Source organism: Homarus americanus, unplaced genomic scaffold (assembly GCF_018991925.1).
Source record: "Homarus americanus isolate GMGI-L3 unplaced genomic scaffold, GMGI_Hamer_2.0 scaffold48406, whole genome shotgun sequence".
Classification (NCBI taxonomy): domain Eukaryota; kingdom Metazoa; phylum Arthropoda; class Malacostraca; order Decapoda; family Nephropidae; genus Homarus; species Homarus americanus.
The window spans coordinates 1946899-1973295 of NW_024753828.1; the positions used below are offsets into that span (position 1 = coordinate 1946899).

The following is a 26397-nucleotide window of genomic DNA, read 5'->3' on the forward strand; positions in this document are numbered from 1 at the left end:
TATCATACTGTATTGGTGGCTGTCATACTGTACCGTGCATGTGGTTATCATACTGTGTTGGTGGCTATCATACTGTATTGGTGGCTGTCATAATGCAACTGTGCCTTATCATACTGTGTTGGTGGCTATCATACTGTATTGGTGGCTGTCATACTGTACTGCACGTGGTTATCATACTGTGTTGGTGGCTGTCATACTGTATTTGGCTGTCATACTGTACTGTGCACGGTTATCATACTGTGTTGGTGGCTATCATACTGTATTGGTGGTCATACTGTACTGTGCACGGGTTATCATACGTGTTGGTGGCTATCATACTGTATTGGTGGCTGTCATACTGTACTGTGCACGGTTATCATACAGTGTTGGTGGCTGCCATACTGTATTGGTGGCTGTCATACTGTACTGTATGTGGTTATCATACAGTGTTGGTGGCTATCATACATTGGTGGCTGTCATACTGTACCGTGTGATGTGGTTATCATACAGTGTTGGTGGCTGCCATACTGTATTGGTGGTCATACTGTACTGTGCATGTGGTTATCATACTGTGTTGGTGGCTATCATACTGTATTGGTGGCTGTCATACTGTATTGCAGTATGGTTATCATACAGTGTTGGTCTATCATACTGTATTGGTGGCTATATACTGTATTGGTGGCTATCATACTGTATTGGTGGCTGTCATACTGTACTGCACGTGGTTATCATACAGTGTTGGTGGCTATCATACTGTATTGGTGGCTGTCATACTGTACTGTGCACGTGGTTATCATACTGTGTTGGTGGCTGTCATACTGTATTGGTGGCTTCATACCGTACTGTGCACTGGTTGTCATACTGTGTTGGTGGTCATATCGTACTGCACGTGGTTATCATACTGTGTTGGTGGCTATCATACTGTATTGGTGGCTGTACTGTATGCACGCATGTTATCATACTGTGTTGGTGGCTGTCATACTGTATTGGTGGCTGTCATACTGTACTGTGCGCATGGTTATCATACTGTGTTGGCTGCCATACTGTATTGGTGGCTGTCATACTGTACTGTGCACGTGGTTATCATACAGTGTTGGTGCTATCATACTGTATTGGTGGCTGTCATACTGTACTGTGCACGTGGTTATCATACAGTGTTGGTGGCTATCATACTGTATTGGTGGCTGTCACACTGTACTGTGCATGTGGTTATCATACAGTGTTGGTGGCTGTCATACTGTATTGTGGCTGTCATACTGTACGCGCGTGCTTATCATTGTGTTGGTGGCTATCATACTGTGTTGGTGGCTATCATACTGTAGTTGTCATACTGTACTGTGCACGTGGTTATCATACAGTGTTGGTGGCTATCATACTGTACTGTGCATGTGGCTATCACTGGGGGCTGTCATACTGTATTGGTGGCTGTCATACTGTACTGTGCACGTGGTTATCATACTGTGTTGGTGGCTATCATACTGTATTGGTGGCTGTCATACTGTACTGTACTGGTTATCATACAGTGTTGGTGCTATCATACGTACGCGTGGCTATCATACTGTATTGGTGGCTGTCATACTGTATTGGTGGCTGTCATACTGTATTGGTGGCTGTCATACTGTACTGCACGTGGTTATCATACTGTGTTGGTGGCTGTCATACTGTATTGGTGGTCATTAACTGTGCACTGCACGTACATACATGTGTTGGTGGCTGTCATAAGTGGGTATCGTATCATCGCGTGGTTATCATACTGTGTTGGTGGCTATCATACTGTATTGGTGGCTGTCATACTGTACTGTGCACGTTACATCATGTTGGTGGCTGTCATACTGTAGTGGTGGTCATACTGCTGTGGTGGCTATCATACTGTATTGGTGGCTGTCATACTGTATTGGTATTGCCATACTGTATCACGTGGTTATCATACCTGCTGTACGTCATACTGTATTGGTGGCTGTCATACTGTACTGTGCACGGTTAATATACTGTGTTGGTGGCTGTCATACTGTATTGGTGGCTGTCATACTATACTGTGCACCGGTTATCATACTGTGTTGGTGGCTGTCATACTGTATTGGTGGCTGTCATACTGTACTGTGCACGTGGTTATCATACTGTGTTGGTGGCTATCATACTGTGTTGGTGGCTATCATACTGTATTGTGGCTGTCATACTGTACTGTGCAATGGTTATCACAGTGTTGGTGGCTGTCATACTGTATTGCACGGAGGTTGCGTCATACATTGGTGGCTGCAGACTGTGCACGGTTACATACGTGTTAGCATTGGTGGCTGTCATACTGTACTGTGCACGTGGTTATCATACAGTATTGGTGGCTGTATCACTGTGCATGTGGCTATCATACTGTATTGGTGGCTGTCATACTGTATTGGTCTGGTCATACTGTACTGTGCACGCCGTTATCATACTGTGTTGGTGGCTGTCATACTGTATTGGTGGCTGTCATACTGTACTGTGCACGTGGTTATCATACTGTGTTGGTGGCTGTCATACTGTATTGGTGGCTGTCATACTGTACTGCACGGGTTATCATACTGTGTTGGTGGCTGTCATACTGTATTGGTGGCTGTCATACTGTACTGTGCACGTGGTTATCATACTGTGTTGGTATCATACTGTATTGGTGGCTGTCATACTGTACTGTGCACGTGGTTATCATACAGTGTTGGTGGCTGTCCGTACTGTGCACGTACATGCGTGGCGTGTTACATCGTACTGTGCACGTGGTTATCATACTGTGTTGGTGGCTATCATACTGTATTGGTGGCTGTCATACTGTACTGTGCACGTGGTTATCATACAGTATTGGTGGCTTACTGTACTGTGTACGTGGTTATCATATGCGTTGGTGCTACATACTGTATTGGTGGCTGTCATACTGGACTGTGCGTGGTTATCATAAGTGTTGGTGGCTGTCATACTGTATTGGTGGCTGTCATACTGTACTGTGCACGTGGTTATCATACTGTGTTGGTGGCTATCATACTGTTGGTGGCTGTCATACTGTACTGTGCACGTGTTATCATACTGTGTTGGTGGCTTACTGTATTGGTGGCTGTCATACTGTACTGTGCATGTGGTTATCATACAGTGTTGGTGGCTGTCATACTGTATTGGTGGCTGTCATACTGTATGTGCACGGTTATCATACTGTGTTGGTGGCTGTCATACTGTATTGGTGGCTGTCACTGTACTGTGCATGTGGTTATCATACAGTGTTGGTGGCTGTCATACTGTATTGGTGGCTGTCATACTCTGTGCATGTGGTTATCATACTGTGTTGGTGGCTGTCATACTGTATTGGTGGCTGTCATACTGTACTGTGCATGTGGTTATCATACAGTGTTGGTTGCGCACTGTCAGTGGTATACTGTACTGTGCGTGGTTATCATACTGTGTTCTATCATACTGTATTGGTGGCTGTCATACTGTACTGTGCACGGTTATCATACTGTATTGGTGGCTGTCATATTGTACTGCATGTGGTTTCATACGTTGGTGGCTGTCATACTGTATTGGTGGCTGTCATACTGTACTGTGCACGGGATCAACAGTGGGTGGCTGTCATACTGTATTGTCTTCATACTGTACTGTGCAGTGGTTATCATACTGTGTTGGTGGCTATCATACTGTATTGGTGGTCTATACTGTACTTGCATGTTTATCATACTGTGTTGGTGGTCATACTGTATTGGTGGCTGTCATACTGTACTGTGCACGTGGTTATCATACTGTGTTGGTGGCTATCATACTGTATTGGTGGCTGTCATACTGTACTGTGCACATGGTTATCATACTGTGTTGGTGGCTGTCATACTGTACTGTGCACGTGGTTATCATACTGTGTTGGTGGCTATCATACTGTATTGGTGGCTGTCATACTGTACTGTGCACGTGGTTATCATACTGTGTTGGTGGCTATCATACTGTATTGGTGGCTGTCATACTGTACTGTGCACGTGTTATACACAGTGTTGGTGGCTATCATACGTATTGGTCGTCATACTGTACTGTGCACGTGGTTATCATACTGTGTTGGTGGCTATCATACTGTATTGGTGGCTGTCATACTGTACTGTGCACGTGGTTATCATACTGTGTTGGTGGCTATCATACTGTATTGGTGGCTGTCATACTGTACTGTGCACGTGGTTATCATACTGTGTTGGTGGCTGTCATACTGTACTGTGCACGTGGTTATCATACTGTGTTGGTGGCTATCATACTGTATTGGTGGCTGTCATACTGTACTGTGCACGTGGTTATCATACTGTGTTGGTGGCTGTCATACAGTGTTGGTGGCTCTCATACTGTATTGGTGGCTGTCATACTGTATTGGTGGCTGTCATACTTGTTTGTAAGTAGAGAAGCACCTGTCCTCTACTAATTCTTCATATTAAATATATATCCAATATAATATCTATATAACATATGTGTTACAAAAATTACATGAGAGAAGATTAACTTACTTTTTTCTGCTTCAATTTCTGTTTCATTTCATCTGTGGTCATATCAGATAATGACATGGACGATGGCAGGCTCCGTCCACTTATATTACCTACAGATGTTGCAGACACTTCCAAAAGGCTTCCAGACTGGTTTGATGAAGATGAGGAGTCATTAATAACAGGTGAATTGAGAGTTGGTCTCGATGACTGTGTTGTTTGTGGCGATCTTTTCTTTATTACATATTTATGTCCATATTTCTCTTGTGGTGTTGAAGGTTTATCTTTCTCAGGGGATAAATCAATAACTGGAGAATCATCATCAATTTCTTTCTTTGTCTTTCGTATCGGTAGGTAAATGTTGGACTGATTTAAGTCTGGTAAGTCATCTTCATCATCATACAGGTTATTATGCATTAACTGATGTATACTCCCTGTCCTGTGAGGAGAGAAGTCTTCACTCTCACTATCACTGTCAATAACCAGTGCCTGCTTTCTCGTGAACTTCGGTACAGGACTATCGAACTCCTCAGAAATGTCAATTACATCTACAGCAGCCCCTCGTGTCTCCTTTCTCTGTGACTCAGGCCTAATCTGTTTTCCCTTTTCTTTTTGGGGTACTCTCCAACTTTTAAATTGACTGCCAAGACTCAATGTATTAGGGCTTAAATCTGATTCTAAATCTATAATACAGGTAGTTCTATTCTTCCTCTGATTTGGTACAGATATTGAACTTTGAACATCCTCATCAACATCATCATCATCAGATTGCAAGATTGAGGTTGAATTTCTCCAGGAGTTTAGGGGAGTTTGAATGTTATAAGTTGGTGTACTAGACATCATTCCACCTTCTCCTTCACCATTTCCCTTTGCTCGCTGAGAATGCTTTAGTGAAACTATTTCAGCAGCAGGTGTTAATAATGTTTGGCGTGATCTTACTGGAGGAACTTCTGGAGATTCTATAAGGTCCGCAGAATTCTCCGTACATGCTGTCATTTCCTTCACATTTGATTCAAGAATGTCCGATTCATCTGATAAAAATGAATTTTCATCTTGAGATTCACTTATGATATTAGACCTATTTACTACTTCATCATCATCCTCCTCCTCTTCATCATCCGTGTCGGGTACACTCATCACGGCAGGCTCAGAGCTGAAGTGAAAGATATGGCATTTTACTTATAATTAATTTCATAAAAATCTTTCATTTATTATTTACCCCCTTCTATCTTACTGTTCTGCTTTCTGTTCTTATTTACATAGATGTTCACTCCACTGTCAACAAAGCCAGACTGACGCCTGGTGGCTGAGTCAAGCGGCTGATGGCGCACAAAAAACTAGTTCCCTGTACTGCATAAATTATCACCATGTTAAGTAAATTTTAAAACGACTAATAATTTTAATATAAAAAATAAAAAAATATTAAAGAGCACAACTTTCGTGATATTTACTCCACTGAAAACGAATGTAAACATAGAACAGATTACTGAGTTGGCAGACTAGCCCATAAAGCATGTTGTTCGTAAGGATTTCGTTAATCAAAGTTTTGTTCATTAACCGAATTAAAGATCCTTAAGGGAGGTACTTCGTTTATCGAACCGTTCATTAACCGAGGGACCACTGTGTGTTTATATATGTATGTATGTATGCAGGTATGTATGTATGTATGTATGTATGTATGTATGTATGTATGTATGTATGTATATATGTATGTATATATATATGTGTATGTATATATATATGTGTATATATATATATACAGTAGTACCCCACTTAACGCGGTCAATAAAACCCACAGGGTACCATGTTAAGTGAAAACCACGCTAAGTGAACAACAGAACATATGGGATTAATTCCAATAGAAACTGGCCTGATCCCCAAACTCCACTTTTTCCGACACAATACCTATGTTCTAGTAAAAATAACATCTTAATTTTATGATAGTACATGCACACAATTAATACTTAAGAGAAATAGAGAAATACAGTCGCCAAGTTAATGTCCATTCAAATAATGGACTCAACTCCCTCCCCCTCTTCTCACACTACACTGCTGGCTCTTCCCTCCCTGAGAAATTTTTGGGGGAAAACCACTAAATTTTAATAAATAATACCTCAAACTAAAGTTAGGATAATACAATTGACATTGCTGGATTCCTTGTAAGACCAGGAATATTTTGAATATAAATGTCATATATTTTTCACAAAAGATAACATATTTACTGAGAGTAAACATTATATCTAAAATTTGTATGTCTAATGCAAAATCTATGATGTTTATATTCAAAATGAATACCAAATTGTAAGAATTCCAGCAATGTAAATTATATTCTGGCCGGGTAATTTGTATGAATTTTATGAGCTAAAACAAATATCTTCAGTTAATAAAAAAAAAAAATATTCAAGACACTACCTGTCAATCAAAGTACCCCACCTTGCCTCCCCCCTCTTCCAACCACGTGGTCAGTCCCAACCCTCCCCCCCACCCCCCACCAATCCTCCCTTCAAGAGATGTTGGGTGAAAAAACTAAATTTTAACATTTTGTATTAAATAATACCTCAGATTAAAGTTAGGATAATATAATTGACATTGCTGGATTCCTTGTAAGACCAGGAATATTTTGAATACAAATGTCATATTTTGCACAAAAAATAACATATTTACTCAGAGTAAACATTATCTCTAAAATTTGTATGTCTAATGCAAAATCTATGATGTTTATATTCAAAATGATCACCAAATTGTAAGAATTCCAGCAATGTAAATTATATTCTGACCGGGTAATTTGTATGAATTTTATGAGCTAAAACAAATATCTTCAGGTAATAAAAAAAAAATATATACTTCACACAGTAACAGATGGTCGGTCCCTCCCTCCCCCCAACCCCCCACCAACCTTGTCCCTACCAGATGTGAGGGAAAACCAGAATATTTACCTTTTTAGTAATAAATAATACCTCAAACTAAAGTTAGGATAATATAATTGACATTGCTGGATTCCTTGTAAGACCAGGAATATTTTGAATACAAATGTCATATATTTTGCACAAAAAATAATATATTTACTCAGAGTAAACATTATATCTAAAATTTGTATGTCTAATGCAAAATCTATGATGTCTATATTCAAAATGATCATTATATTGTAAGAATTCCAGCAATGTAAATTATATTCTGGCCGGGTAATTTGTATGAATTTTATGAGCTAAAACAGGCAGTCAGGCAGGGTGGCGGGTGGGGCGAATCTAAAAATAGCTCTCGAGCCGGACACTCACTGCGTATACGTGGAAAAAACCCGCTTTAAGTGAAAGTTAGGCTCTGGCGAGGCACCGCGTATACGGTATAACGCGCTAAGCGAAACTGGGTTAAGCGGGGTAATACTGTGTGTGTATATATATATGTGTACAGTATGTGTATGTATATATGTGTGTATATATATATATATATATATATATATATATATATATATATATATATATATATATATATATATATATATATATATATATATATATATATATATATATATATATATATATATATATATATATATATATATATATATATATATATATATATATATATATATATATATATATATATATATTCAGAAATTTCAGAGTCAAGTGAGAAATTAAAGTCCAGCAAATTCGAACCGTTACATATATATATATATATATATATATATATATATATATATAGTCACAAGCGAGGTTAACTTCCAACCGAACAACGTCCCATCGTGAGATATACGCCTTCCATGCCCCCCAGTAAAAAAAAAACACTTCCGAGACGCCTGCTGGACCACCACTGCACGACCCCCTAACGGAAACACGATCCTTCCCATACTGGCCAGATATTGTCTGTTAAAGGAATATCCTTCCTTAGTCTTTAGTAAGCATTTGCCTCCAGGTGTAACGTTAACCTACATCTATTGAGGATAAAATCTTTCACCTACAAATTGACAATAACACATTTGCTGTATAATCAGACATCTAGTTGCCTCAACAATTGCAACTCCAGTTGTAATTGGGGTTGCAATTTCAAATTCTGTGTCATGACTAAGGAATAACGAAGTCTCTGGTGCACTCTAAAATTAAGAAAGAAAACGGAGCACTCAGGCGTCCTGAAGCGAGAGAAAACGGACTCCTATGATGGGGGACACAAGCACTCACACTGACAGACTTGACACTCACTTCTTTCACAAGTTTTACCAACCATTAGTTGTGTACGTTATCTAGTGAATTTAGTCAATATTGCACAGTACAAGTACACTGCAATACAGTGGTCCCCCGGTTAACAATGGACCTAAGTGCAAACCTGTACTGTACATGTACTAAATGATTACGGTACTAAAATTGTAATGTCTATTGCAAATATAGATTGTTTATACAGGTATTCAAATAAATCACTATCTTACAAGAATCCCAGCAATGTAAGTTATATTCACCCAGGTCATTTGGGTGGCAAATTATGAGAAGAGCTTAGTCACTCTTAAGGAATGATAAATAAACACGCAGGCAGGCCTTCAGCGCCACCTGTCAAATCATATCGCCATGCGAGGGAGCGTTGGGGGGTTTTTGGCCTTAAGTTTTTCATATAATATCTTAGACTATAGGAGAATCTAATTTGCATTGCTGAAATCCTTGCAAAACAGAGATTAATTTGAATATAAATGTCATATATTTTGCTCGAGATAAAAATTGTAGTACATTAGTGTACATTTTTTAATATAAACTTTTTCAGCTGTATTTTTGGGTAGATTTACACAAATGTCTTCATTTATTTTCATCCATTTACATGCACACACCATACGAAAAGAAACGTAAAAGAAATAAATGACCTTAGTGCAAAGCTGGAGTGTACATGTACTAATTTGATTACGGTACTAAAATTGTTATGTCTAGTGCAAATTATAGCATGTTTATATTCAAATTAATCACTATCTTACAAGAATCCCAGCAATGTAAATTATATTCACCCAGGTCATTTTCCTGGCTTTTTAATAGAGAGAAGCTTAGTCACTTAAGAATTGATAAATAAACACACGTTAGACCTTGGGCCGGTGCCAACTGTCCAACGTATTACCTCACCTCCTGCTCCCCTCCCCCCACGCCCCCTCCCTCCCTCTCCCCCATCTGCCCAGCGTTGCTGGAATCCTTGTAAAACAGTGAATAATTTTAATATAAATGCCATGTATTTTGCACAAAAGATAAAAATTAATCACCTGTATCATATTACAGTAGTGATTTAAGAGTAAAAGTGTATATGTACGTATATAGTATTCCACATACACGTAAGTATAAATACAAAGTTTATGTGATGATCGGACAACGTCCATTTCGGTTAACGTCACGTTTCCAAGAACGTATCTAGGATGTTAACCGAGGGATCACTGTGTGTATATGTATATACAGGGTGTCCCATAAGTTTCCATACAACGTATCACCAACGCCATTACAAGCATAACTGCAGCTGTGCTTGAACATGTTCTTCAGCAGTGGAGGACACGCATTGAAGAGTGTTTTCAACAGAATGGTAGTCATGTAGAGCATATTATATAAATAAAAATGGATTTTCATATAAAATTTATTTTTCCTATGTATGGGCATTCATGGGACACACACACACACACACACACACACACACACACACTTCGACTTACGACCACCCGCACCTACGACCTGCCTCAGTCAGTACCAAATTTTTTTGAAATGACGCACGTATTTTCTAGACCAAAACGTTTCCATCCCGTACGAGAGCATCACGTGGGCTGGGTCGCCTCGTGGCTACAGCACCCACGACGTAGAGCGCTTAGTTGGTGTTTGACTGTCGTTGTTGTCGATTGTGATCTCGCCGTGTACTGACAATATTTTCATTTCTAATTCACTTTGGAATGACTGGCAAGCTTAGAAGTGAGAGTGCTGGTGGTGCTCAGAAGAAAAGGAGAGTCAAATACTTTTGAGACAAAAATTTAGATAATAATGCATTATGAAAATGGAAAAACGGTAGAAACCATTTCACGCGACCTAGGCTTCTCGCACTCGACCATATCGACAATTTTGAAGGACAATGAACATATTCGTGAGGTAGTGAAAGGATCAGCACCTATAAAGGAAACAATAATAAAAAATAAAAAAAGACAAGGTCCTATTCATGAGATGGAAAAATTACAAAAGCATGTACCCTTAAGCCTTCTAACCCTACAAGCTACAACAAGAAGCCTTTTTGAAAGCCTGAAGGAGCAGGCAGGAGATGAGTCCGACCAAACCTTCACAGCAAGTCATGGTTGGTTCCAAAGGTTTAAGAACCGCTACAGTTTGCATAGTGAGTGGAGAGGCAGCAACTGCTGATGTGGGTGCTGCCGAAGCTTTTAAGGAGGAGCTAGATCATGTCATGGTGGAGGGAAATTATTTGCATGAGCAAATATTTAATGTGGATGAAACTGGCTTATCATGGAAGCGCATGCCAGAACGGACATACATCCACAAAGAGCTGAAAACAATGCCAAGATTCAAGGCATTCAAGACCGAATCACACTTCTGTTGGGTGGGGATTGTAGCTGGTTTCAAGATAAAGCCCTTCATGATATATCATTCAGAGAACCCCAGGGGCTTTTAAACATGTCACCAAGTACACACTGCCAGTGTTTTATCACAGCAACAAGAAAGCAAGGATGACCATAGTGCTGTTTGAGGATTGGTTCCTGACTTGTTTCATTCCACAAGCCAAGGAGTATCGTCTGCAACAAGGGATTGCATTCAAGATTTTGTTAATTTGGGATAATGCTCCGGGACACCCTATACTGCCCGATATCCCACCACACCTGTACGACCTGCATGTTAAGGTAGTCTACATTCCACCTAACACTATCTCTATCATTCAACCCATGGATCAAGGTGCTATTGCTGCTTTTAAAGTGAATTATTTATGTACGACCTTTGCTCAGGCTGTTGCTGCTACTGAAGGTGAGAAAATGCTCAGAGAGTTTTGGAAGGACTACAACATTTTGAAATGTATAAAGAACAGAGGCAGCATGGGATGAGGTTACAGATCAGTGCATGAATGGAATATGGAAGAAAGTCCTGAAAAGATATGTGAACAGTTTCAGAGGATTTAATGAAGATGAAAAAATTTCTGCGATTAGTAACAAGATAGTGGAGTTGGGTAAACAGCTGGAGTTACAAATTGATAATGAAGATATTTAGCAGTTGGTTAAAAGTGTAGCAGAAGAGCTAAGTAACGAGGATCTTATTGAACTGGATGCACAGAAAATTGCAGAGGAAGAGTCAAAATGTAGAAGAACCTGCACCCCCCAAAAAATTTTCAGTGAAACAAATGGAAGAGGCATTTGCTACAATTAATAAAGGGGATGCAAATGTTTGACGGAATGGATAAAAACGTTGAGCGTTTTGCAAAAGTTGACAGAATGATCCAAGATGCACTTGCTTGCTACAGGAAGATTTACAATGAAAAGAAAAAGCAAACTGTGCAGTCTAAATTGGACATCTATTTTAAGAAGTCCCCCATTGCTGTCTCCTCACGCCCCACCAGTGCTGCCTCTTCACTCCCTAAAGATGTTCCAATACCTTCAACAAGCAAGTTTCCCCTATATGTTAACCTGTCTGAAGAAAGCGACATTGATGACCCACCCAGTCCCGTCTCCTCCTCTGCTTCATCCAGTTAATATAGTCTCCATGTATAATTAAAAAATTATGGGGGCCCCATGAGCATTCAGCTGACTACATTAAAGGAAAGTGCACAGTAACACTATTCATTCTTCATTATTGATTACTTTTACTGTACAGTACAGTATAGTCTCGATTTACGCGGATTTCGTTTATGCGTTTGGTCATTTACGCGGCACCTTGCCAGACCGACAATTTTTATTTATGCGGTATTTTCCATCATTTACGCGGGAAGCGGCACGGGCAGGGTGCGCACAAGGTCCCCCAGTCAACAAAACAGTGATAGTGAGAATATGGACTTTGGGGGGGTTTGACAAAGAGGCCCTGCAAGCCTCTGTGGTGGATAGTGATACAGGTGATACAAATGATACAGGTGAGGGCCAATAATCTGCCCTCTGCCTCAGAACCAACCCCCCATCCCCATGTACCCAGCCATTTCTTCTACTAACATAAGTGTTAAAAAACCTAATATTATTGATATTTCTCTTAAATATTAATTATGTGTGCATACCATCATAAAATTAAGATGTTATTTTTACTACAATGTAGTACTTATTGTGTCTGGTGAAGTATAATTTGTTTATTTTCTTGAGATATTTGTTTTCAGCTCATAAAATTCATATAAATTACCTGGCCAGAATATAATTTACATTGCTGGAATTCTTATAAGATAGTGATTAATTTTAATATTAACAAGCAAGATGTTACCTCCAGTGAAAACAGAGAGAGACTAACTCCTGTTTGCTGTGTTAAGAGGCCGGATGCCGTGCATTAAACTAGTCACTTTACCTTCAATTATGTTCAATAATTGTTAAAATGACTAAAAAATTGAATATTAAACTTTTAAAATTATTGAATAGTATAAACTTCTTGATATTATCAAAAATAGTAAGGAATTTAAGCCCTAGAACCGATTAATGTATTGGCGGACTGATACTAAAGCTGGTTGCCCGGTCAGTGCAAGCGAAAACATGTTGAGGTAGATTCGTAAGAACTTCGTTAACCGAATTTTTTTTCGTTAACCGAATTGAAGATCCTGATGGAAGGCAGTTCGTTAATCGAAATTACGTTAACCGAGGTGTTCGTTAAACGAGGGGTCACTGTACTGTACTGTAGTAAGGAGAGTTTTCTGTACAGTATTCAAATTGTGTGTGTCTAAAACCATCCATTTTTTTCTGTGCCGTATCTCTATAATCTAATTTTGTAGACTATTATTTGGGCAATTAAAATACAACTCACCTCAGTGTTGATTTCTGGGAGCGAAATCGCTCTTGCTGGTGTTGGAAGACCCCGAGTCTGTGTGACTTTGGAGTATCATTGATGTCACTGGATGTACCTGGGCTGGCTGGGATGAAATCTGGAGAACTGTCGGCACTGGCGCTGCTCATTATGGTATTCGAAACACTGGAACGTGTATCCGACATTCTTCCTACAAATATCAAGAAATAACTGTACAGTACTGTATATAGACAGCTGCATGTTAACAGTGCAATTATTATCCACTCTGTATCTATGTTTTTCTGGCTTAATAAACTGTTTCAATTCAAGTACATGTTTATATTAGAATACAAACCAATATCTTAAATTCAATGTCCATAGGACCTAAACCATTCTGTTGGCCAAAATTTTCTGCCATTAGCTAGTTCCAGTAGTGTAATGATTGTCTATCAGGCCAAAGCATACAGCCCAGAGAAGAACAACACATATTACAGCAATTAGATGAGCAGTTGTACACCCACTCAAGTCGACCCACCCTACAGTAATTAAAGGAGGTCAAGACCTGACCCAACCAAGATCACAAAGTTCCCGCCACCGTGTGATGAGAGACCAGGCGACATGACCTTGTTTATAAAAAACTGCCTCCAACCAGTAATCTGACACCTGGCCAGACACCCAGGGTGGTAGTAATTGGGGAATATTACCAACCGGCATACCACGATAAGTGACACGACCCTGTGACCCACCAAGCATCGCGCACCTGATCAAACACCTGTCTAGACACACTCCAGATAAGTGATAATTAAGAGACAACACCTGCCGGCCTGAGACCTCCAATAAAAGAGGCCAACAACTCCTTACCAGTGGTTAGACAGGGAGAGACATACCACGATAAGCACACCACATCCTGTGACCCCGAACCACCGTACATCTGAGAAAACACACCTGTCCAGACTCGCCCAGATTAGTGATAAATAGGAGACGAGATCTGTCGGCCTGAGACCTCCAATAAATGGGGCCTACAACTCCTTCCAGGGGTTAGACAGGGAGAAACAGAACCCAGAGCCAGATGGAGTCACACTCAGTCACAAGTCGAGGTCAGGAGGGGGACTTCCTAGCACCAAGTCCCCAGCTTGCAGAGTCTCCCACAGGAGTACAGCGCCCGCCGAGACCACTCTCTCCATGAGTACCTGACCCTGCAGTCAAGAGTCCCCAGCTGCTGGGCCTTCCTCAGGTCACATGCGAGTCATTGTCAGAGCAATCCATAGGGTGAGTCACTGTCTAGTAATGTCATTATATTGATCTATTAGTGCCCATGCCATTCGTTTAACTAATAAATAATTGTACTTGGAATTGTTGTCTAGAAGACTTCCCCTAAGACTACACTATATATATTAACGGTCAAATAACTAATCAGCCACGCTACCAACTTTCTTCACTTTACAATCCTATTACTATAAATTCCTCCAACCTTCTTAATGAGAATCTTTGCCTCATTACAGCAGGTATGGTTAGGTTTTCAAAAAAAAAAAATTAATACAATACTCTGTATAATTAAACTAAAAAAAATAATTGTATATATTATAGGTATATTCTATGAGAACCACTTTCATTGGTACAATAGCCTGCACTTATTCCCATTTCAGTGGCTGGCGGGTTTTGCGAGACTTCATAGTACAGTCGGCCCTTAACATACGCGGGTTTAGCAAACACGGATTTGCAAATACGCAGATTGCCCCGCCGGAGGAATATTCTGCACATTGAAGTAATTGAAGTACATTCAAATCGCGCGCCATTCAACTCACGCGCGGCACATAACACGGGACACCGCCCGCTCCCGCAACCTCACACACACGCATAGCTCTCCCTCACTCAGTCAGTCTCGCTGTAACCACACTTGTGTTGGCATCAGCATTATAGTTGCAAAAATATTACATTTCCGTGACTGTATTATATCAAGCACAGTATGAATAGAATATCACTAATATAAGAGTATTTTAACCGAAAACTATTTAAAAAACGAGTAACATCTCTTGAACATTGGAAGGTTAGGTAAAGTCTTTTGTTTTCGTCATGTATTTTATCCTATTTTACATTGAAATACATCACGTTTCAGCAAAACTACTATTTATTTCTGAGAATATATTCATTCAGGCACAGTTTAGGTAAAATATACATGTGCTGTAACATTTTTTTTAATTGAAAACGATTCGAAAAACACGTACCCTCTAGCCCTGTTCAAGGAGAAGACTGGGAGGAGCTGTTTGGTGCTTAAGACGATGACAAGGAAAATGATTTTGATGGATTTTAATGAAAATATTCAGAAAGACCCTGGCACTGTCAAGGAAAGTGGCTGCTGAAGGCTTCCAGGACATGGCAGAGGACGAGATTAGGGAGCTAATTGAAGAGCACGACACTGAGCTGACCGAGGAGGATCTACAGGAGTTAGTAGACTCAGGCAAGGAAGAGGAAGAGGAAGCGAAAGGGAAAGAGGATGAGGAAGAGGAAGAGCACCAAGAAATAACTTTGGAGAAGTTGGGGGAGATGACCAGGAATATTGAGGCACTGAAAAACCTGGCCTATAGTATGGACCCCTCCATGGTGCGTGCCCTGAAATTCATGCGAGGGATGGATGAAGTTTTTGCTCCATACAAAAACATCATGGAAGAAATGAAAAGAAAGAGACGACAACTCCCCATTACCATGTTCTTTGATCACCGAAGGAGAGATTTAACACCATCAATCACTGGCGGCAGTGAGGAAGCAGCTGAATCCACCGTCGCCCCCACTTCACCACCCGTTATGGAACTGCGTGACGATGAGCCCGATGACCCCCGCCCTGTCGCCGAGGATAGGTACGGTACAGTAAAGTGAAATTTTTATCTCTTATTTTTAATAGCTTTTCTTGCCATGTTTATTGTTTGTAAAAATGCACAGCACAGTACAGTTCAGTACTGTACATAGAAGTGGAGGTGCAGTTATTCACAAAACATTTGTGTTTGTTGTCGGCAGTAGTGACGGTGAGGAGGTGGAGGAGGCAGAGGAGGAAGCGGAGGGAGCGAGTTGGGAGGAGTGGTGACCTTGGACGCGGGAGGAGGGACGAGTGGAGATGCCAGCCAGTACATTACGGGTTTATTAATTGTTTTTACAGTGGTCCCTCGGTTAACGCGCACAATTCGTTCCAGCAGGTTGCTCGTTAACCGAAACCATTGTTTCAATGGGTTTTTGGGTAATTAGTTCCAGCTCACCGAAAATTGCCTAAATTCAACAAAAAAGGTAGAAAAGTACACTTACTTTGAGGTGTGTATGTAGAAGGCTCCTGGATGATGATGATGATGATGATGATGATGATGATGATGATGATGATGATGATGATGGGAATTAAAATGGGAGTGGAGAAGGGAGAAGAGAAGGCATTGGGGTGGAAGAGAAGTCACCCCATGGCACCATTTCACCCATAAAATTTTAATTCTCTTGGTGTGATTCAAGATTATTTTCTTTAAATCAACACTGCACTACATTATATATTGTCAATATGTAAAATAAATATCAAAATGACCAATAATTTGCTTGGAAACACAGAAAAAAAGCATTTAGTTGAAGAGAGTCTCAAGCAAGATGTTACCTCCACTGAAAACAGAGAGAGACTAACGCCTGTCTGGTGTGTTAACAGCCTGGATGGCACGCCAGAAACTAGTTTCTTTACCTTCAATTATGTTCAATAATTGTTAAAATGACTAAAAAAGTTAATATTAAACTTTTAAAATTATTGAATAGTATAAACTTCTTGATATTTACTAAAATAGTAAGGAATTTAAGCCCTAAAACCGATTACTGTATTGGCGGACTAATACAACAGCTGGTGGACCACCAAATGCAAGCGAAAACATGTTGAAGTCGGCCCGTAAAAAACTCATTAATCGAGGGATTGCTCGTTAACCGAAGTTAAGAATCTTATGGAAGGTAAATTGTTAACCGAAATCTCGTTAACCGAGGCGCTCGTTAACCGAGGGACCACTGTATAGCTATTTTTGCATTTAAATATTAAATACTGTACATTACGTTTCAACAAAACTACCATTTATTTCTGAGAACATGGAAATGTAATATTTTTGCTTAAATGATGTACGTATTAGTGGAAAGTGGGATAAAATTGTGACGAAAGCAATGGCTTTCTCTTTCTTTCGTTCAAAAGATGTTACCGTAATCGCTTTTCGAATGGTTTTCAGTTGTGGGATTATAAGGCTAATGATAGGATAGAATATTATTGTAATACAGTACGAGTACAACAGTTTTTTAACTGAAAACCATTCGAAAAGTGATTACGGTAAAATCTTTTGAATAACGAAAGAAAGCGAAAGTCATTGTTTTCTTCATGATTTTTTCCCACTTTCCACTGTAATATGTACGTCATTCCAGCAAAAATATTATATTTCCATATTTATTTCTGAGAATACGTATATTCATTCAGTCACAGTTAAGGTAAAATATACTTGTGATGTAATATTTTAATGAAAATACGGTATCGTAGTTTTCGTTTGTTTCAAATTTAATTAACAAAGATTGATGTTTCAAATGTAATGAACAAAAATTTATGTCCAGTATCTATAAATAAACTTTAATAAATGAATACTTTATGTTTTACATCATCCTGTGCTACCATACCATGGATTTGGCTACTTTGGGCTTGCTATGATGACGCAAGAGATCTGCCCTGGCAACTGTACCGACACTCACAGCTGGTGGTGCGTTGGTGCATCATTTCCATTGTTTACTGGTAAATATTTTTCAACCTAATGAAACTATTACCCGTTTAGAGGTCAACCCCCAATTTTTTGCCAAATAATTTGGTCTTAAAAACTCGAACTACACACAGGTATATACGGTAAATAAGGACATTGGGGGTAAGGGGGGGGGCAGCAAAAATACGCGGATTTTTAACATCCACGGGTATCTCTGTTACGTAACCCCCGCGTATGTTAAGGGCCGACTGTATTGTATATTGAGGTGAATGGGCAGAACCAACCTCTTTATAGACATCCGATAACAGTGTTAAGAAAGACTTTTTTCCTCTACTTAAGAATGCCAATAATGTACTTTACGTATGGCTACAGATTACATTAAGATCACCGAATACAGTACTGTAGCCTATAGCAGGGTGTCTACTGGCCACACAAAACAAAATTCCCTGGGTTTTTCAGGTTTTCCTGGTGTAAAGTTGAAAAATTTCAGGTACTGTACACTAACACGATATTTTTGCACTAGATGTGACAAAAAATGCTAAATCTAGAGCAAAAAGCACCAAGTTGGCAGATTTCAGATTTGCCCCCGAGGGGGCTAGTTTATTGGGCACCCCCTTACATCCTGTGCAAGGTGAAGCGCAGAAGCGTTTACAGCGCCCAACAGGGAAGTATGAAAAGTTCATACTTGCCTTTATGACTCGTACATTAAGGGCGTAAAAGCCTGAAGGGTCATAGGTTCTGTCAAGTTACATAAAGTGAGAGAATGATGAGTGTGTGGGGGGAAAGTTTCTGGTACATTTCATCTGTTTATGGCAAAGAGTGGCAGGTCCCTAATAATGTCAAATGCCAGGCCTGTGACTAGGAGGAGGGATATCTGGTCTGGGAGGGAAGAGGTGTTGGTAACAGCTGGGGACCTATAGGAGGAGGTCATAGGGCAAGTGAGGATGTAGTGAGAGAGGGTGTGAGAGTCGGGTTGGCCACAAAGTTTACAAACAGTGCGGGGAGGCTCAGGGTTGCAAATGTACTCCCATAGGTACCTGTACCCTAGGCGCAGTCTCATGTATATAAGCTGTTGAGATCGAGTCAGGGATTGATATTCTTTGTAGTGGCGGTTTTCGTCACCGGTTACAGCGTCATAGTGGCATAGTGTGACGCTACCCCGTTGTTTCAGGTGTGTCCAATTTTCGTTGAATGCCTCTCGTTGTGTGGCGTGTATGCGAGATTTGAGATGATTCAGGGAGAGGGCGAGAGTGGCTTCAGTATCTTCTTCTTATGTAGCTTCTTTGGCAAGCCGATCAACAGTGTCACAGGCAGTTATTCCTATATGTGACGGGATCAAAAGAAACTTGACACGGATGTCATCAGTTTGTTCTAGCCCGGCAACGGCGGTTAGGGTATGTTGGGCGGCAGGGGAGGAGGGGGAGGGTAATTTGAGCCTCGCTAGCGCAGAAGTGCTGTCACTAATTATAAGGAGGTTCCGGCGTTCAGTGCTAGCATAGGTCGCCCCCTCATGAATGCCCGCGAGGATGGCTATGCTTTCAGCATCAGTGGAGGAGGCCCAGTCGTGGACCCTGATTTTCCTGCAGGCCTGGCGCTCAGGAATCCACACAGCTGCCCCAGCGCTGCCCAGCGTGGTAACAGACCAATCACAGTAGACGAGGATAGGCGGGTGGGAGGTCTTTAGAGAGGAAGCGACATCATTAATCTGCTCAAGGCAGTTAAGTTTGAGCTTATACCTCAGTTGGGTGGATTTACGACCAGGGAAGCTGTGGACGACAACATCAACACACGGGGAAGTCCACGGCGGTAGAGGCGGTTGAGTGTACTCGGGAGGGAGAGAGGTCGAGGGGGTGTAGAGGTGATAACGCAGGATGTCAGCAGCAGTGTGGACGGGCCAGAGTTGAGAGGGAGGGGGAAAAGTAATGGGGACAGGCCGGCGCAAGAGGGTGTTAAGATGTGAGTTCAGTGAGCGCGACAGGGGAGTCGGTTGCTCACTGCGAAGAAGTTTAACACCAAGGATGGCATTGAGAGCAGTAATTCGATGACAGACGGGAAGCAGGATTAGTTCGCGTTGCATGACTTCTATTCTGGTGGTCATAGGGCAGCCGAGGATGAGTCTCATCGCTCTGTTTTGGATTTTCTCTATGCTTTGTTTCTCGCGCTGGGAGGCAACTTAAGGACAGGAGAGGCATAATCTATGACAGCTCTGACGATGGCAATGTACATGAGACGTAGGACCCTGACAGAGGCTCCTTTGAGGCCGTGAGTGAGGGACTGGAAGGGCCTCGTTCGTTGGCGGCACTGGGAGATGACGTGGGCGGCGACAGCGGAGGTCGTGGCTCTGGTAGTGGCTCGCACAGGTAGACCAAGGTACCTGTAGGTGCGTACTTGATCGATGTCTTGTCCTTGCAGAATCAGTGGTGTCTGACGCCGGAAGCGTGAGATGAACTTCGTTTTAGTGTGTGAGATGACTAGCCCAAGTGTTTGACAGGTCCGGGCGAACGTGGAGAGTATAGGTTGTTCATGTTGCACTGTAGTAATTTGGAGGAGGATATCATCAGCGTAGCTTATGATGTGACCACCAAGTTGGCAATCCTGAATAACACCAGCCCCATCCACTGGCAGCTCGAGTCACTGCTTCGGTCGACTGTCTGCCCAGCTCTAAATTTAAACAGCCGATTCTATCAGATCTCAATATTGTAAGTCACTTGCTCATCATTTTTTTTTTATTGCAACTGGCTACCGGACTGACTATTTCATTTAACCAGCTATGATCAGGATACCGTAATCATTAAGCCTATAGCGCGTTTTTTCACAGCAGAGAAAAGATGCCACGCCCCCTCCTCAAAATTTACAGCTGATTGACTGTTGCAAACCTGTCCGATTTTGTCCTGAAGTAACGATGTATTTCTAAATGAGTTTATTCATAATCATTGGGATGACCATTTCTGACGAGAAAGATATTTAGCTAAATTATATAAAGATACATACATTCATTATTTCAAACATGAGCAAGTAGGAAGTTTATCAGAAGTATTATACATGAATTAACTGTTAAAACACTGTGTTCATGAAGAAATTTCCACGCTTCTCCATTCTTACCGTAATAATCGATGTGAAATCTGACAATGGTTTGAAAGTACCTGTAATTCATATCACAGCCATTGCACAAGGCAGACAACTAGGAACTAAATTCAAATTCAAGTGGGTAGCAGTTGGGCCTAGTAAACCAAGATGTGATTGGTTGATCCAAAATCACACCCACCAATCAACAACCAAAGAACAACTGCACATGCATCAGACTCTAGCACATGCGCAATGCAGTACAGTAATCAATAAACAAACACACAGGAGCTCTTTGACATGTTGGTAACAAACAAAAACTTAGAAAAACTACAACGATTTTCCAACAATTTATTGCCAATTTCTCGGAAAGTAATCAGTTGCAGAAGAAATGCTACAGAATAAATAAGTCTTAGAATTGTCTAACCTCCTTATTCCAAAATATGAAATCCTAAAATTCGCTGCATGATCAAAGCGATAATACAGTAATACCGAAGAAACCTCACGTCCCTTTTAAGCTCACTAAAAAAGAAGGTGATATTAACCTTAATTTTTTCTACTGCGAATGATTTTATGTATTCCACTTCTGTTCCTCCTGATTTTTGCATATAAGCACTTTCGAACAAAAGAAAATCTTCATCAGACGAGCTAGACATCTTGGTACTGTATTATTACTTTTAAATGCCCCATAACTTTTTTTCTAATATACCTATCATGTAGTTTAGGTTAGGTTAGGTATGGCAAAAAAAAAAAAAAAACCCCCAGACATTTTATTGTAAAATAGCTGGATCACAACTCGTAGATAAACCTGCATCCTCTGTGTTCACCTACCAGCGCTGACTGTCGGCACTGGAAACCGGCAAACAGGTAACCTGCTTTCTTTGTGTTCTCACCCTAAGGTAAGAAAACAGGGGGCCCGCTGCAGGTGCAATGTTAGGTTAGGTTTAGTTAGGTTGTTTTCAGAGCCAACTTCAGTTATTTGTATCATATATCACTTGTTTTTCCGGTATTATTTCACTTGTTACCACTGAATGAATCTCGGGAATTTTATAGTTGCAATCAGTAGTTTTGACAATTCTAAGACATTTTTCATCCACGGCAAGTCTGGCGCAAATTACGTATAAGCAAGATATTTAACATTTTATTATGTATGAAAATTTACCTTTCACTTGTTGCCACTAAACAATTCTCACAATATTTATAGTTGCAACCAGTAATTTTGACAATTCTAAGACACCTTTCCTCAATGTCATTTTTTAGTACAAAATTACCTTTAAGCGAGATATTTAACATCATATTACATAAGTTCCTATGGGGTCAGCCCATTTCGTCACCAACCCTTTTCGTCATCACTGTTGTCAAACAATTTCATCACCATTGCTTTGCCCGTTTTGTCACATCGTTCATTCCCATCAATATATACACGAAAATAACTGTTGCTTGGGACAGAAGATATTAAAAAACACTAAGACAATTGGTTTATATATAGGACTAACCCACCAGGGCTGCATAGCGCCAATGCGGCCGTATCATCTCACATCCAGAAAATGCCTCAAATTTTACCATATCATCATAAGCTCTTTCTGTTTAATATACCGGGGAAGTTAGGTAAGGTTAGGTAGGTTTGTTTGGTTAGGTCTCTTCTTCATGCCCACAAATGTTAAGTAGCGTTTATTTAAAAAATATCCAGCTTTTAACATATTTCCACAAACTACAACAGTGTCCACTATAATATAACAATGAAAATCTGACATTTTTATAATTGTTTTCAAGCAATTTCGCTAACAGGTTAGTCCTATATAATTACCAGACAATTTATTAATAATGAAAAAAAAAATTTAATACGCCTGCAATTATCAAACTTAAACAATGTGTGAAAGACTAAAATTTACTCATGCAAGCTTGGCAGAAGGCAATGACAATAATTTTTAGGAAATTAGAAGTGATGATATTTTTTCTTCATATTCATCTCACAGCTTCCAGAGATGAACTCATTTGTCCTAATTTGCTTTTTTTGTGCATGATTTTAGTTTCTACTCAGCAACTAGTCTGTAATCATTTCACTTAAACAATAACCAATATATACAAAAAAATAACTGTTGCTTGGGGTAGAAAATAATAAAAAACCTCAGACTATTTACAGTATTAAAGATGAAAATATTAAATAAAAACAATGTTAATACGCCTGCAATCATCTCACTGCTCGTTGGTTTATGCGCTGGTGGCAAATCACCTTCGTTTGTTCTGCATTTTGTCTATTTACCTATGTTGAATAGTTTTCTTTATTAAACAATTAATATTCATGTACAATAATAACACAATACTTCTCGAGTCATCTGTATACTTGTGTAATTTCTATTCATGTAAGGTAATAACTTACAATTTGTCATTAAACCAGCGACTGTTAGTTGTGACGAAACGGATTTGATATTGGTGATGAAATGAGGCTTTGGTGACGAACCGGGTCGGTGACGAAATGGGATGTATCCGTTCCTACGTACTGATACACACACAGAACATCGAACAACTGAGGGGGCTACCCGGTTAGCATTAGGTTATATTTGGTTTGGTTGGTAAAGTTAGTTTCAAAACTGCTTTTTCGATGGTTTTCAGTGTGTTTTGAACACTTTTTGGTAATTATTCATAAACCACCCATCACCTTTTTACAACATTTATCTTACTATTTAATAGATCACTTCGAGACACTAAAGAATATACTTGAATTTAGCAGGGCACTAAAAAAAAAAATGAGATATTCGCATTATATTTGTTGTAATAACCACAAATTTTTCTAAGTCCCAATTTGATGTTATGGTGACACGTAACGTCGCTCTCGTTCGTTAGGTTAGGTCAGGTCAGGTAAGGTAAGGTAAGGTAAGGTAAGGTTAGGTTAGGTTAGGTTAGGTTAGGTTAGGTTAGGTCAGGTAAGGTTAGGTTAGGTTAGTAAGTAGACCTAGTATAGTTTTAACCTTTTATTCCCCCCCAAAATATATTTTTCCGCTAGTTTTCTTGGTGTTTTAGATGATTCTGACATTTATTTTGGGTGAAAATCACTCGTTTTCAGTCCCCCCCCTACCTAAAACCCCATATTCCCAACGCCGCCCCCTACATTGTTGGGGATGAAGAGGGAGGGAGGGGGGGTGGGAATAACTATAAAAAAAAAGTGATTTGCCCCAAAGATAAATGTCAGAATCATCGAAAACATCAATACTAGCGAAAATTTATTTTTTTTCATGTGAAAAAAGGTGATGGTCGATAAAAGAAAAATTACCCACTTTTTACCTTGATTTTTACGGTATAACAAATATCTAGTTATGTCAGATTCTGTGATAGGGGGGGGGGGCTAACTATTGACTTGCCCCAGAAATAAAGATCAAATTCGTTCATAACTTCAAAAATCATCGGAAAAACAGTTTCAACTTGGATTTCGTAGTGACAAGTGGAAAAAAAATTACTTTTTTTTCCTTTCCATTAAAAAAATTAACAAATCCCACCAGTTTCCCCATAATGGCTCATACCCGATACAATTCGTGGTCAAAATCGTTCAAACAGAGGGCAAAACATTCTTTCAACCTTATAAATAGCTGAGCGTTCACTTGCAAAAATTTATCCAAAATTAAACAATTTTATAAACTCCTCCTGGTGACAACCGTTTCTTCCACTTTTATCGGACCTTAAATACGTCAGTGGCCTCCTTTCCTCAACATCGCCGTTTCTAGTGTGTGGCCATTAAGTAAATGAGGTTAACAAGATACTTCCACATTAAGTACTAGTTCGCCAGTTAGCATAATTCTCTGGGTTTAAAATGACTCAACTAACAATAGTCGTCACAGAATAATTGCCCCCAACATCAGACAAAACAGATATAATTTAATTCCGACTCACGTTTAGAGACAAAGTGTATTATGGTAATTTTCTCTGTTTGAACTTGTTGTGTCTTGGCTCCACACCTCACTTCTTCCCAGGGTTGCCAACTCGGGTTTTCAAATGTCGCTAGGCTGGTACCTGAAAGTAGCTAAATGTCGCTAAATCTTCCATAGAAAGTCGCTAGCTATTATTCTCCCCCTTCAGTAATTTGATGCAAATAATATTTTCATAATGCTGACTATAATGGACGGAGTATAAATAAAATGCATTCTGTAAAAATAAAAATATTATTTTGTTTCAAGTTTAATGTGCACACTTACCTATTATTCAATAGTAATTGCATCCCAGTCCTCTTGGTAGTGTGAACAACTGTAGAGCTGGAAGCATGTGAAGTGCTTGGTTCAGGTTCTCTTGTAACTGTATGCCTCCACAGTCCCTATCTTTCTTAAAATATCACTAGGAAGTTCATAACTTGCACAACAGGTGTTCTGTCTTTTTAACCCATACTTTATTGTAAGAATTGCCTTTAATGTCGATAGTTTCATTTTGTTGCGCAATTTTGATTTCACAAAGTTCATACTACTAAATGTGCGCTCTACATCTGCGTTTGAATGCGGAAGAGATAAGGCAGCGAGTGCAATTTCAGCCAGATCATGGTAAGGGTTTTCACCTGTCGCATCTCTGTAATTTACCACTTCTGACCACAATTTTAGGGTGTTAGATGCATGGACGGGCTGACATCAAGTGATCAGGAAATAGACGTGTCCCTCCTTCTGTACCACGACCCATTCAAATGTATTACACTTTTCTTATTATTTATTGTCCCTGTAACCCCGTTGCTATATATTATGGCTCGAAATTAAGAAAACTGAGTTTTCATGGACAGTCCAAAAGTATCCAGAAAGTCGCTAGATTTCTGTGGATATCTCTAGATTTGCGACAAGTCTGTAGTGGACGTAACCCTACAAGTCGCAAATCGCTCTAAAATGTCGCTAGAAAAAAACAAAAAGCTCTAGATCTAGCTACAAAGCCGCTAAGTTGGCAACTCTGCTTCTTTCCACCAATCATAGCAGTCTCACTTTAACAGGTGAGTGGCGGAAGGCGCATTGCACTCCGCACAAGAACTCAAGTTTGCATTTTGATTAATTACATTGTTTCATACTTTGTTCTTTCAATTTATTGTTATTCTTCCTTAATTATTTAAAAAGGTTGTCATTCATATTATGGCACTCTTTGGTCAAATAGCCTTACTATTTACCATTGCTGTATGTCTCCCTGTACCTGTACCGTGCAGTCCATTCTTTTCTTCTTTTATCCTCTTCACCACTGATCGGCTCGTAAGCCGCTTGGGCGATCGGTCACGATGAATAT

General features: G+C 39.9%; 1 protein-coding gene across 2 annotated transcripts in view; it reads right to left on the bottom strand.

The window, feature by feature from the left end:
• LOC121855477 (transcription termination factor 2-like) overlaps nucleotides 1-25126 on the bottom strand; it is a 151112-nt gene extending 125986 nt beyond the window's left edge. Inside the window, exons 1-3 of one of the 2 annotated variants that reach the window (XM_042350446.1) lie at nucleotides 25045-25126; nucleotides 13376-13565; nucleotides 4473-5601 (exon numbers count right to left, since the gene is read on the bottom strand). In XM_042350446.1, the coding sequence (XP_042206380.1) occupies nucleotides 4473-5601; nucleotides 13376-13560 (1314 nt within the window). In that variant the 5' untranslated portion in view covers nucleotides 13561-13565; nucleotides 25045-25126. The remainder of the gene's footprint in view (nucleotides 1-4472; nucleotides 5602-13375; nucleotides 13566-25044) is intronic. The other variant, XM_042350447.1, reaches the window with a different exon arrangement.
• Nucleotides 25127-26397: the final 1271 nt, after the last annotated feature.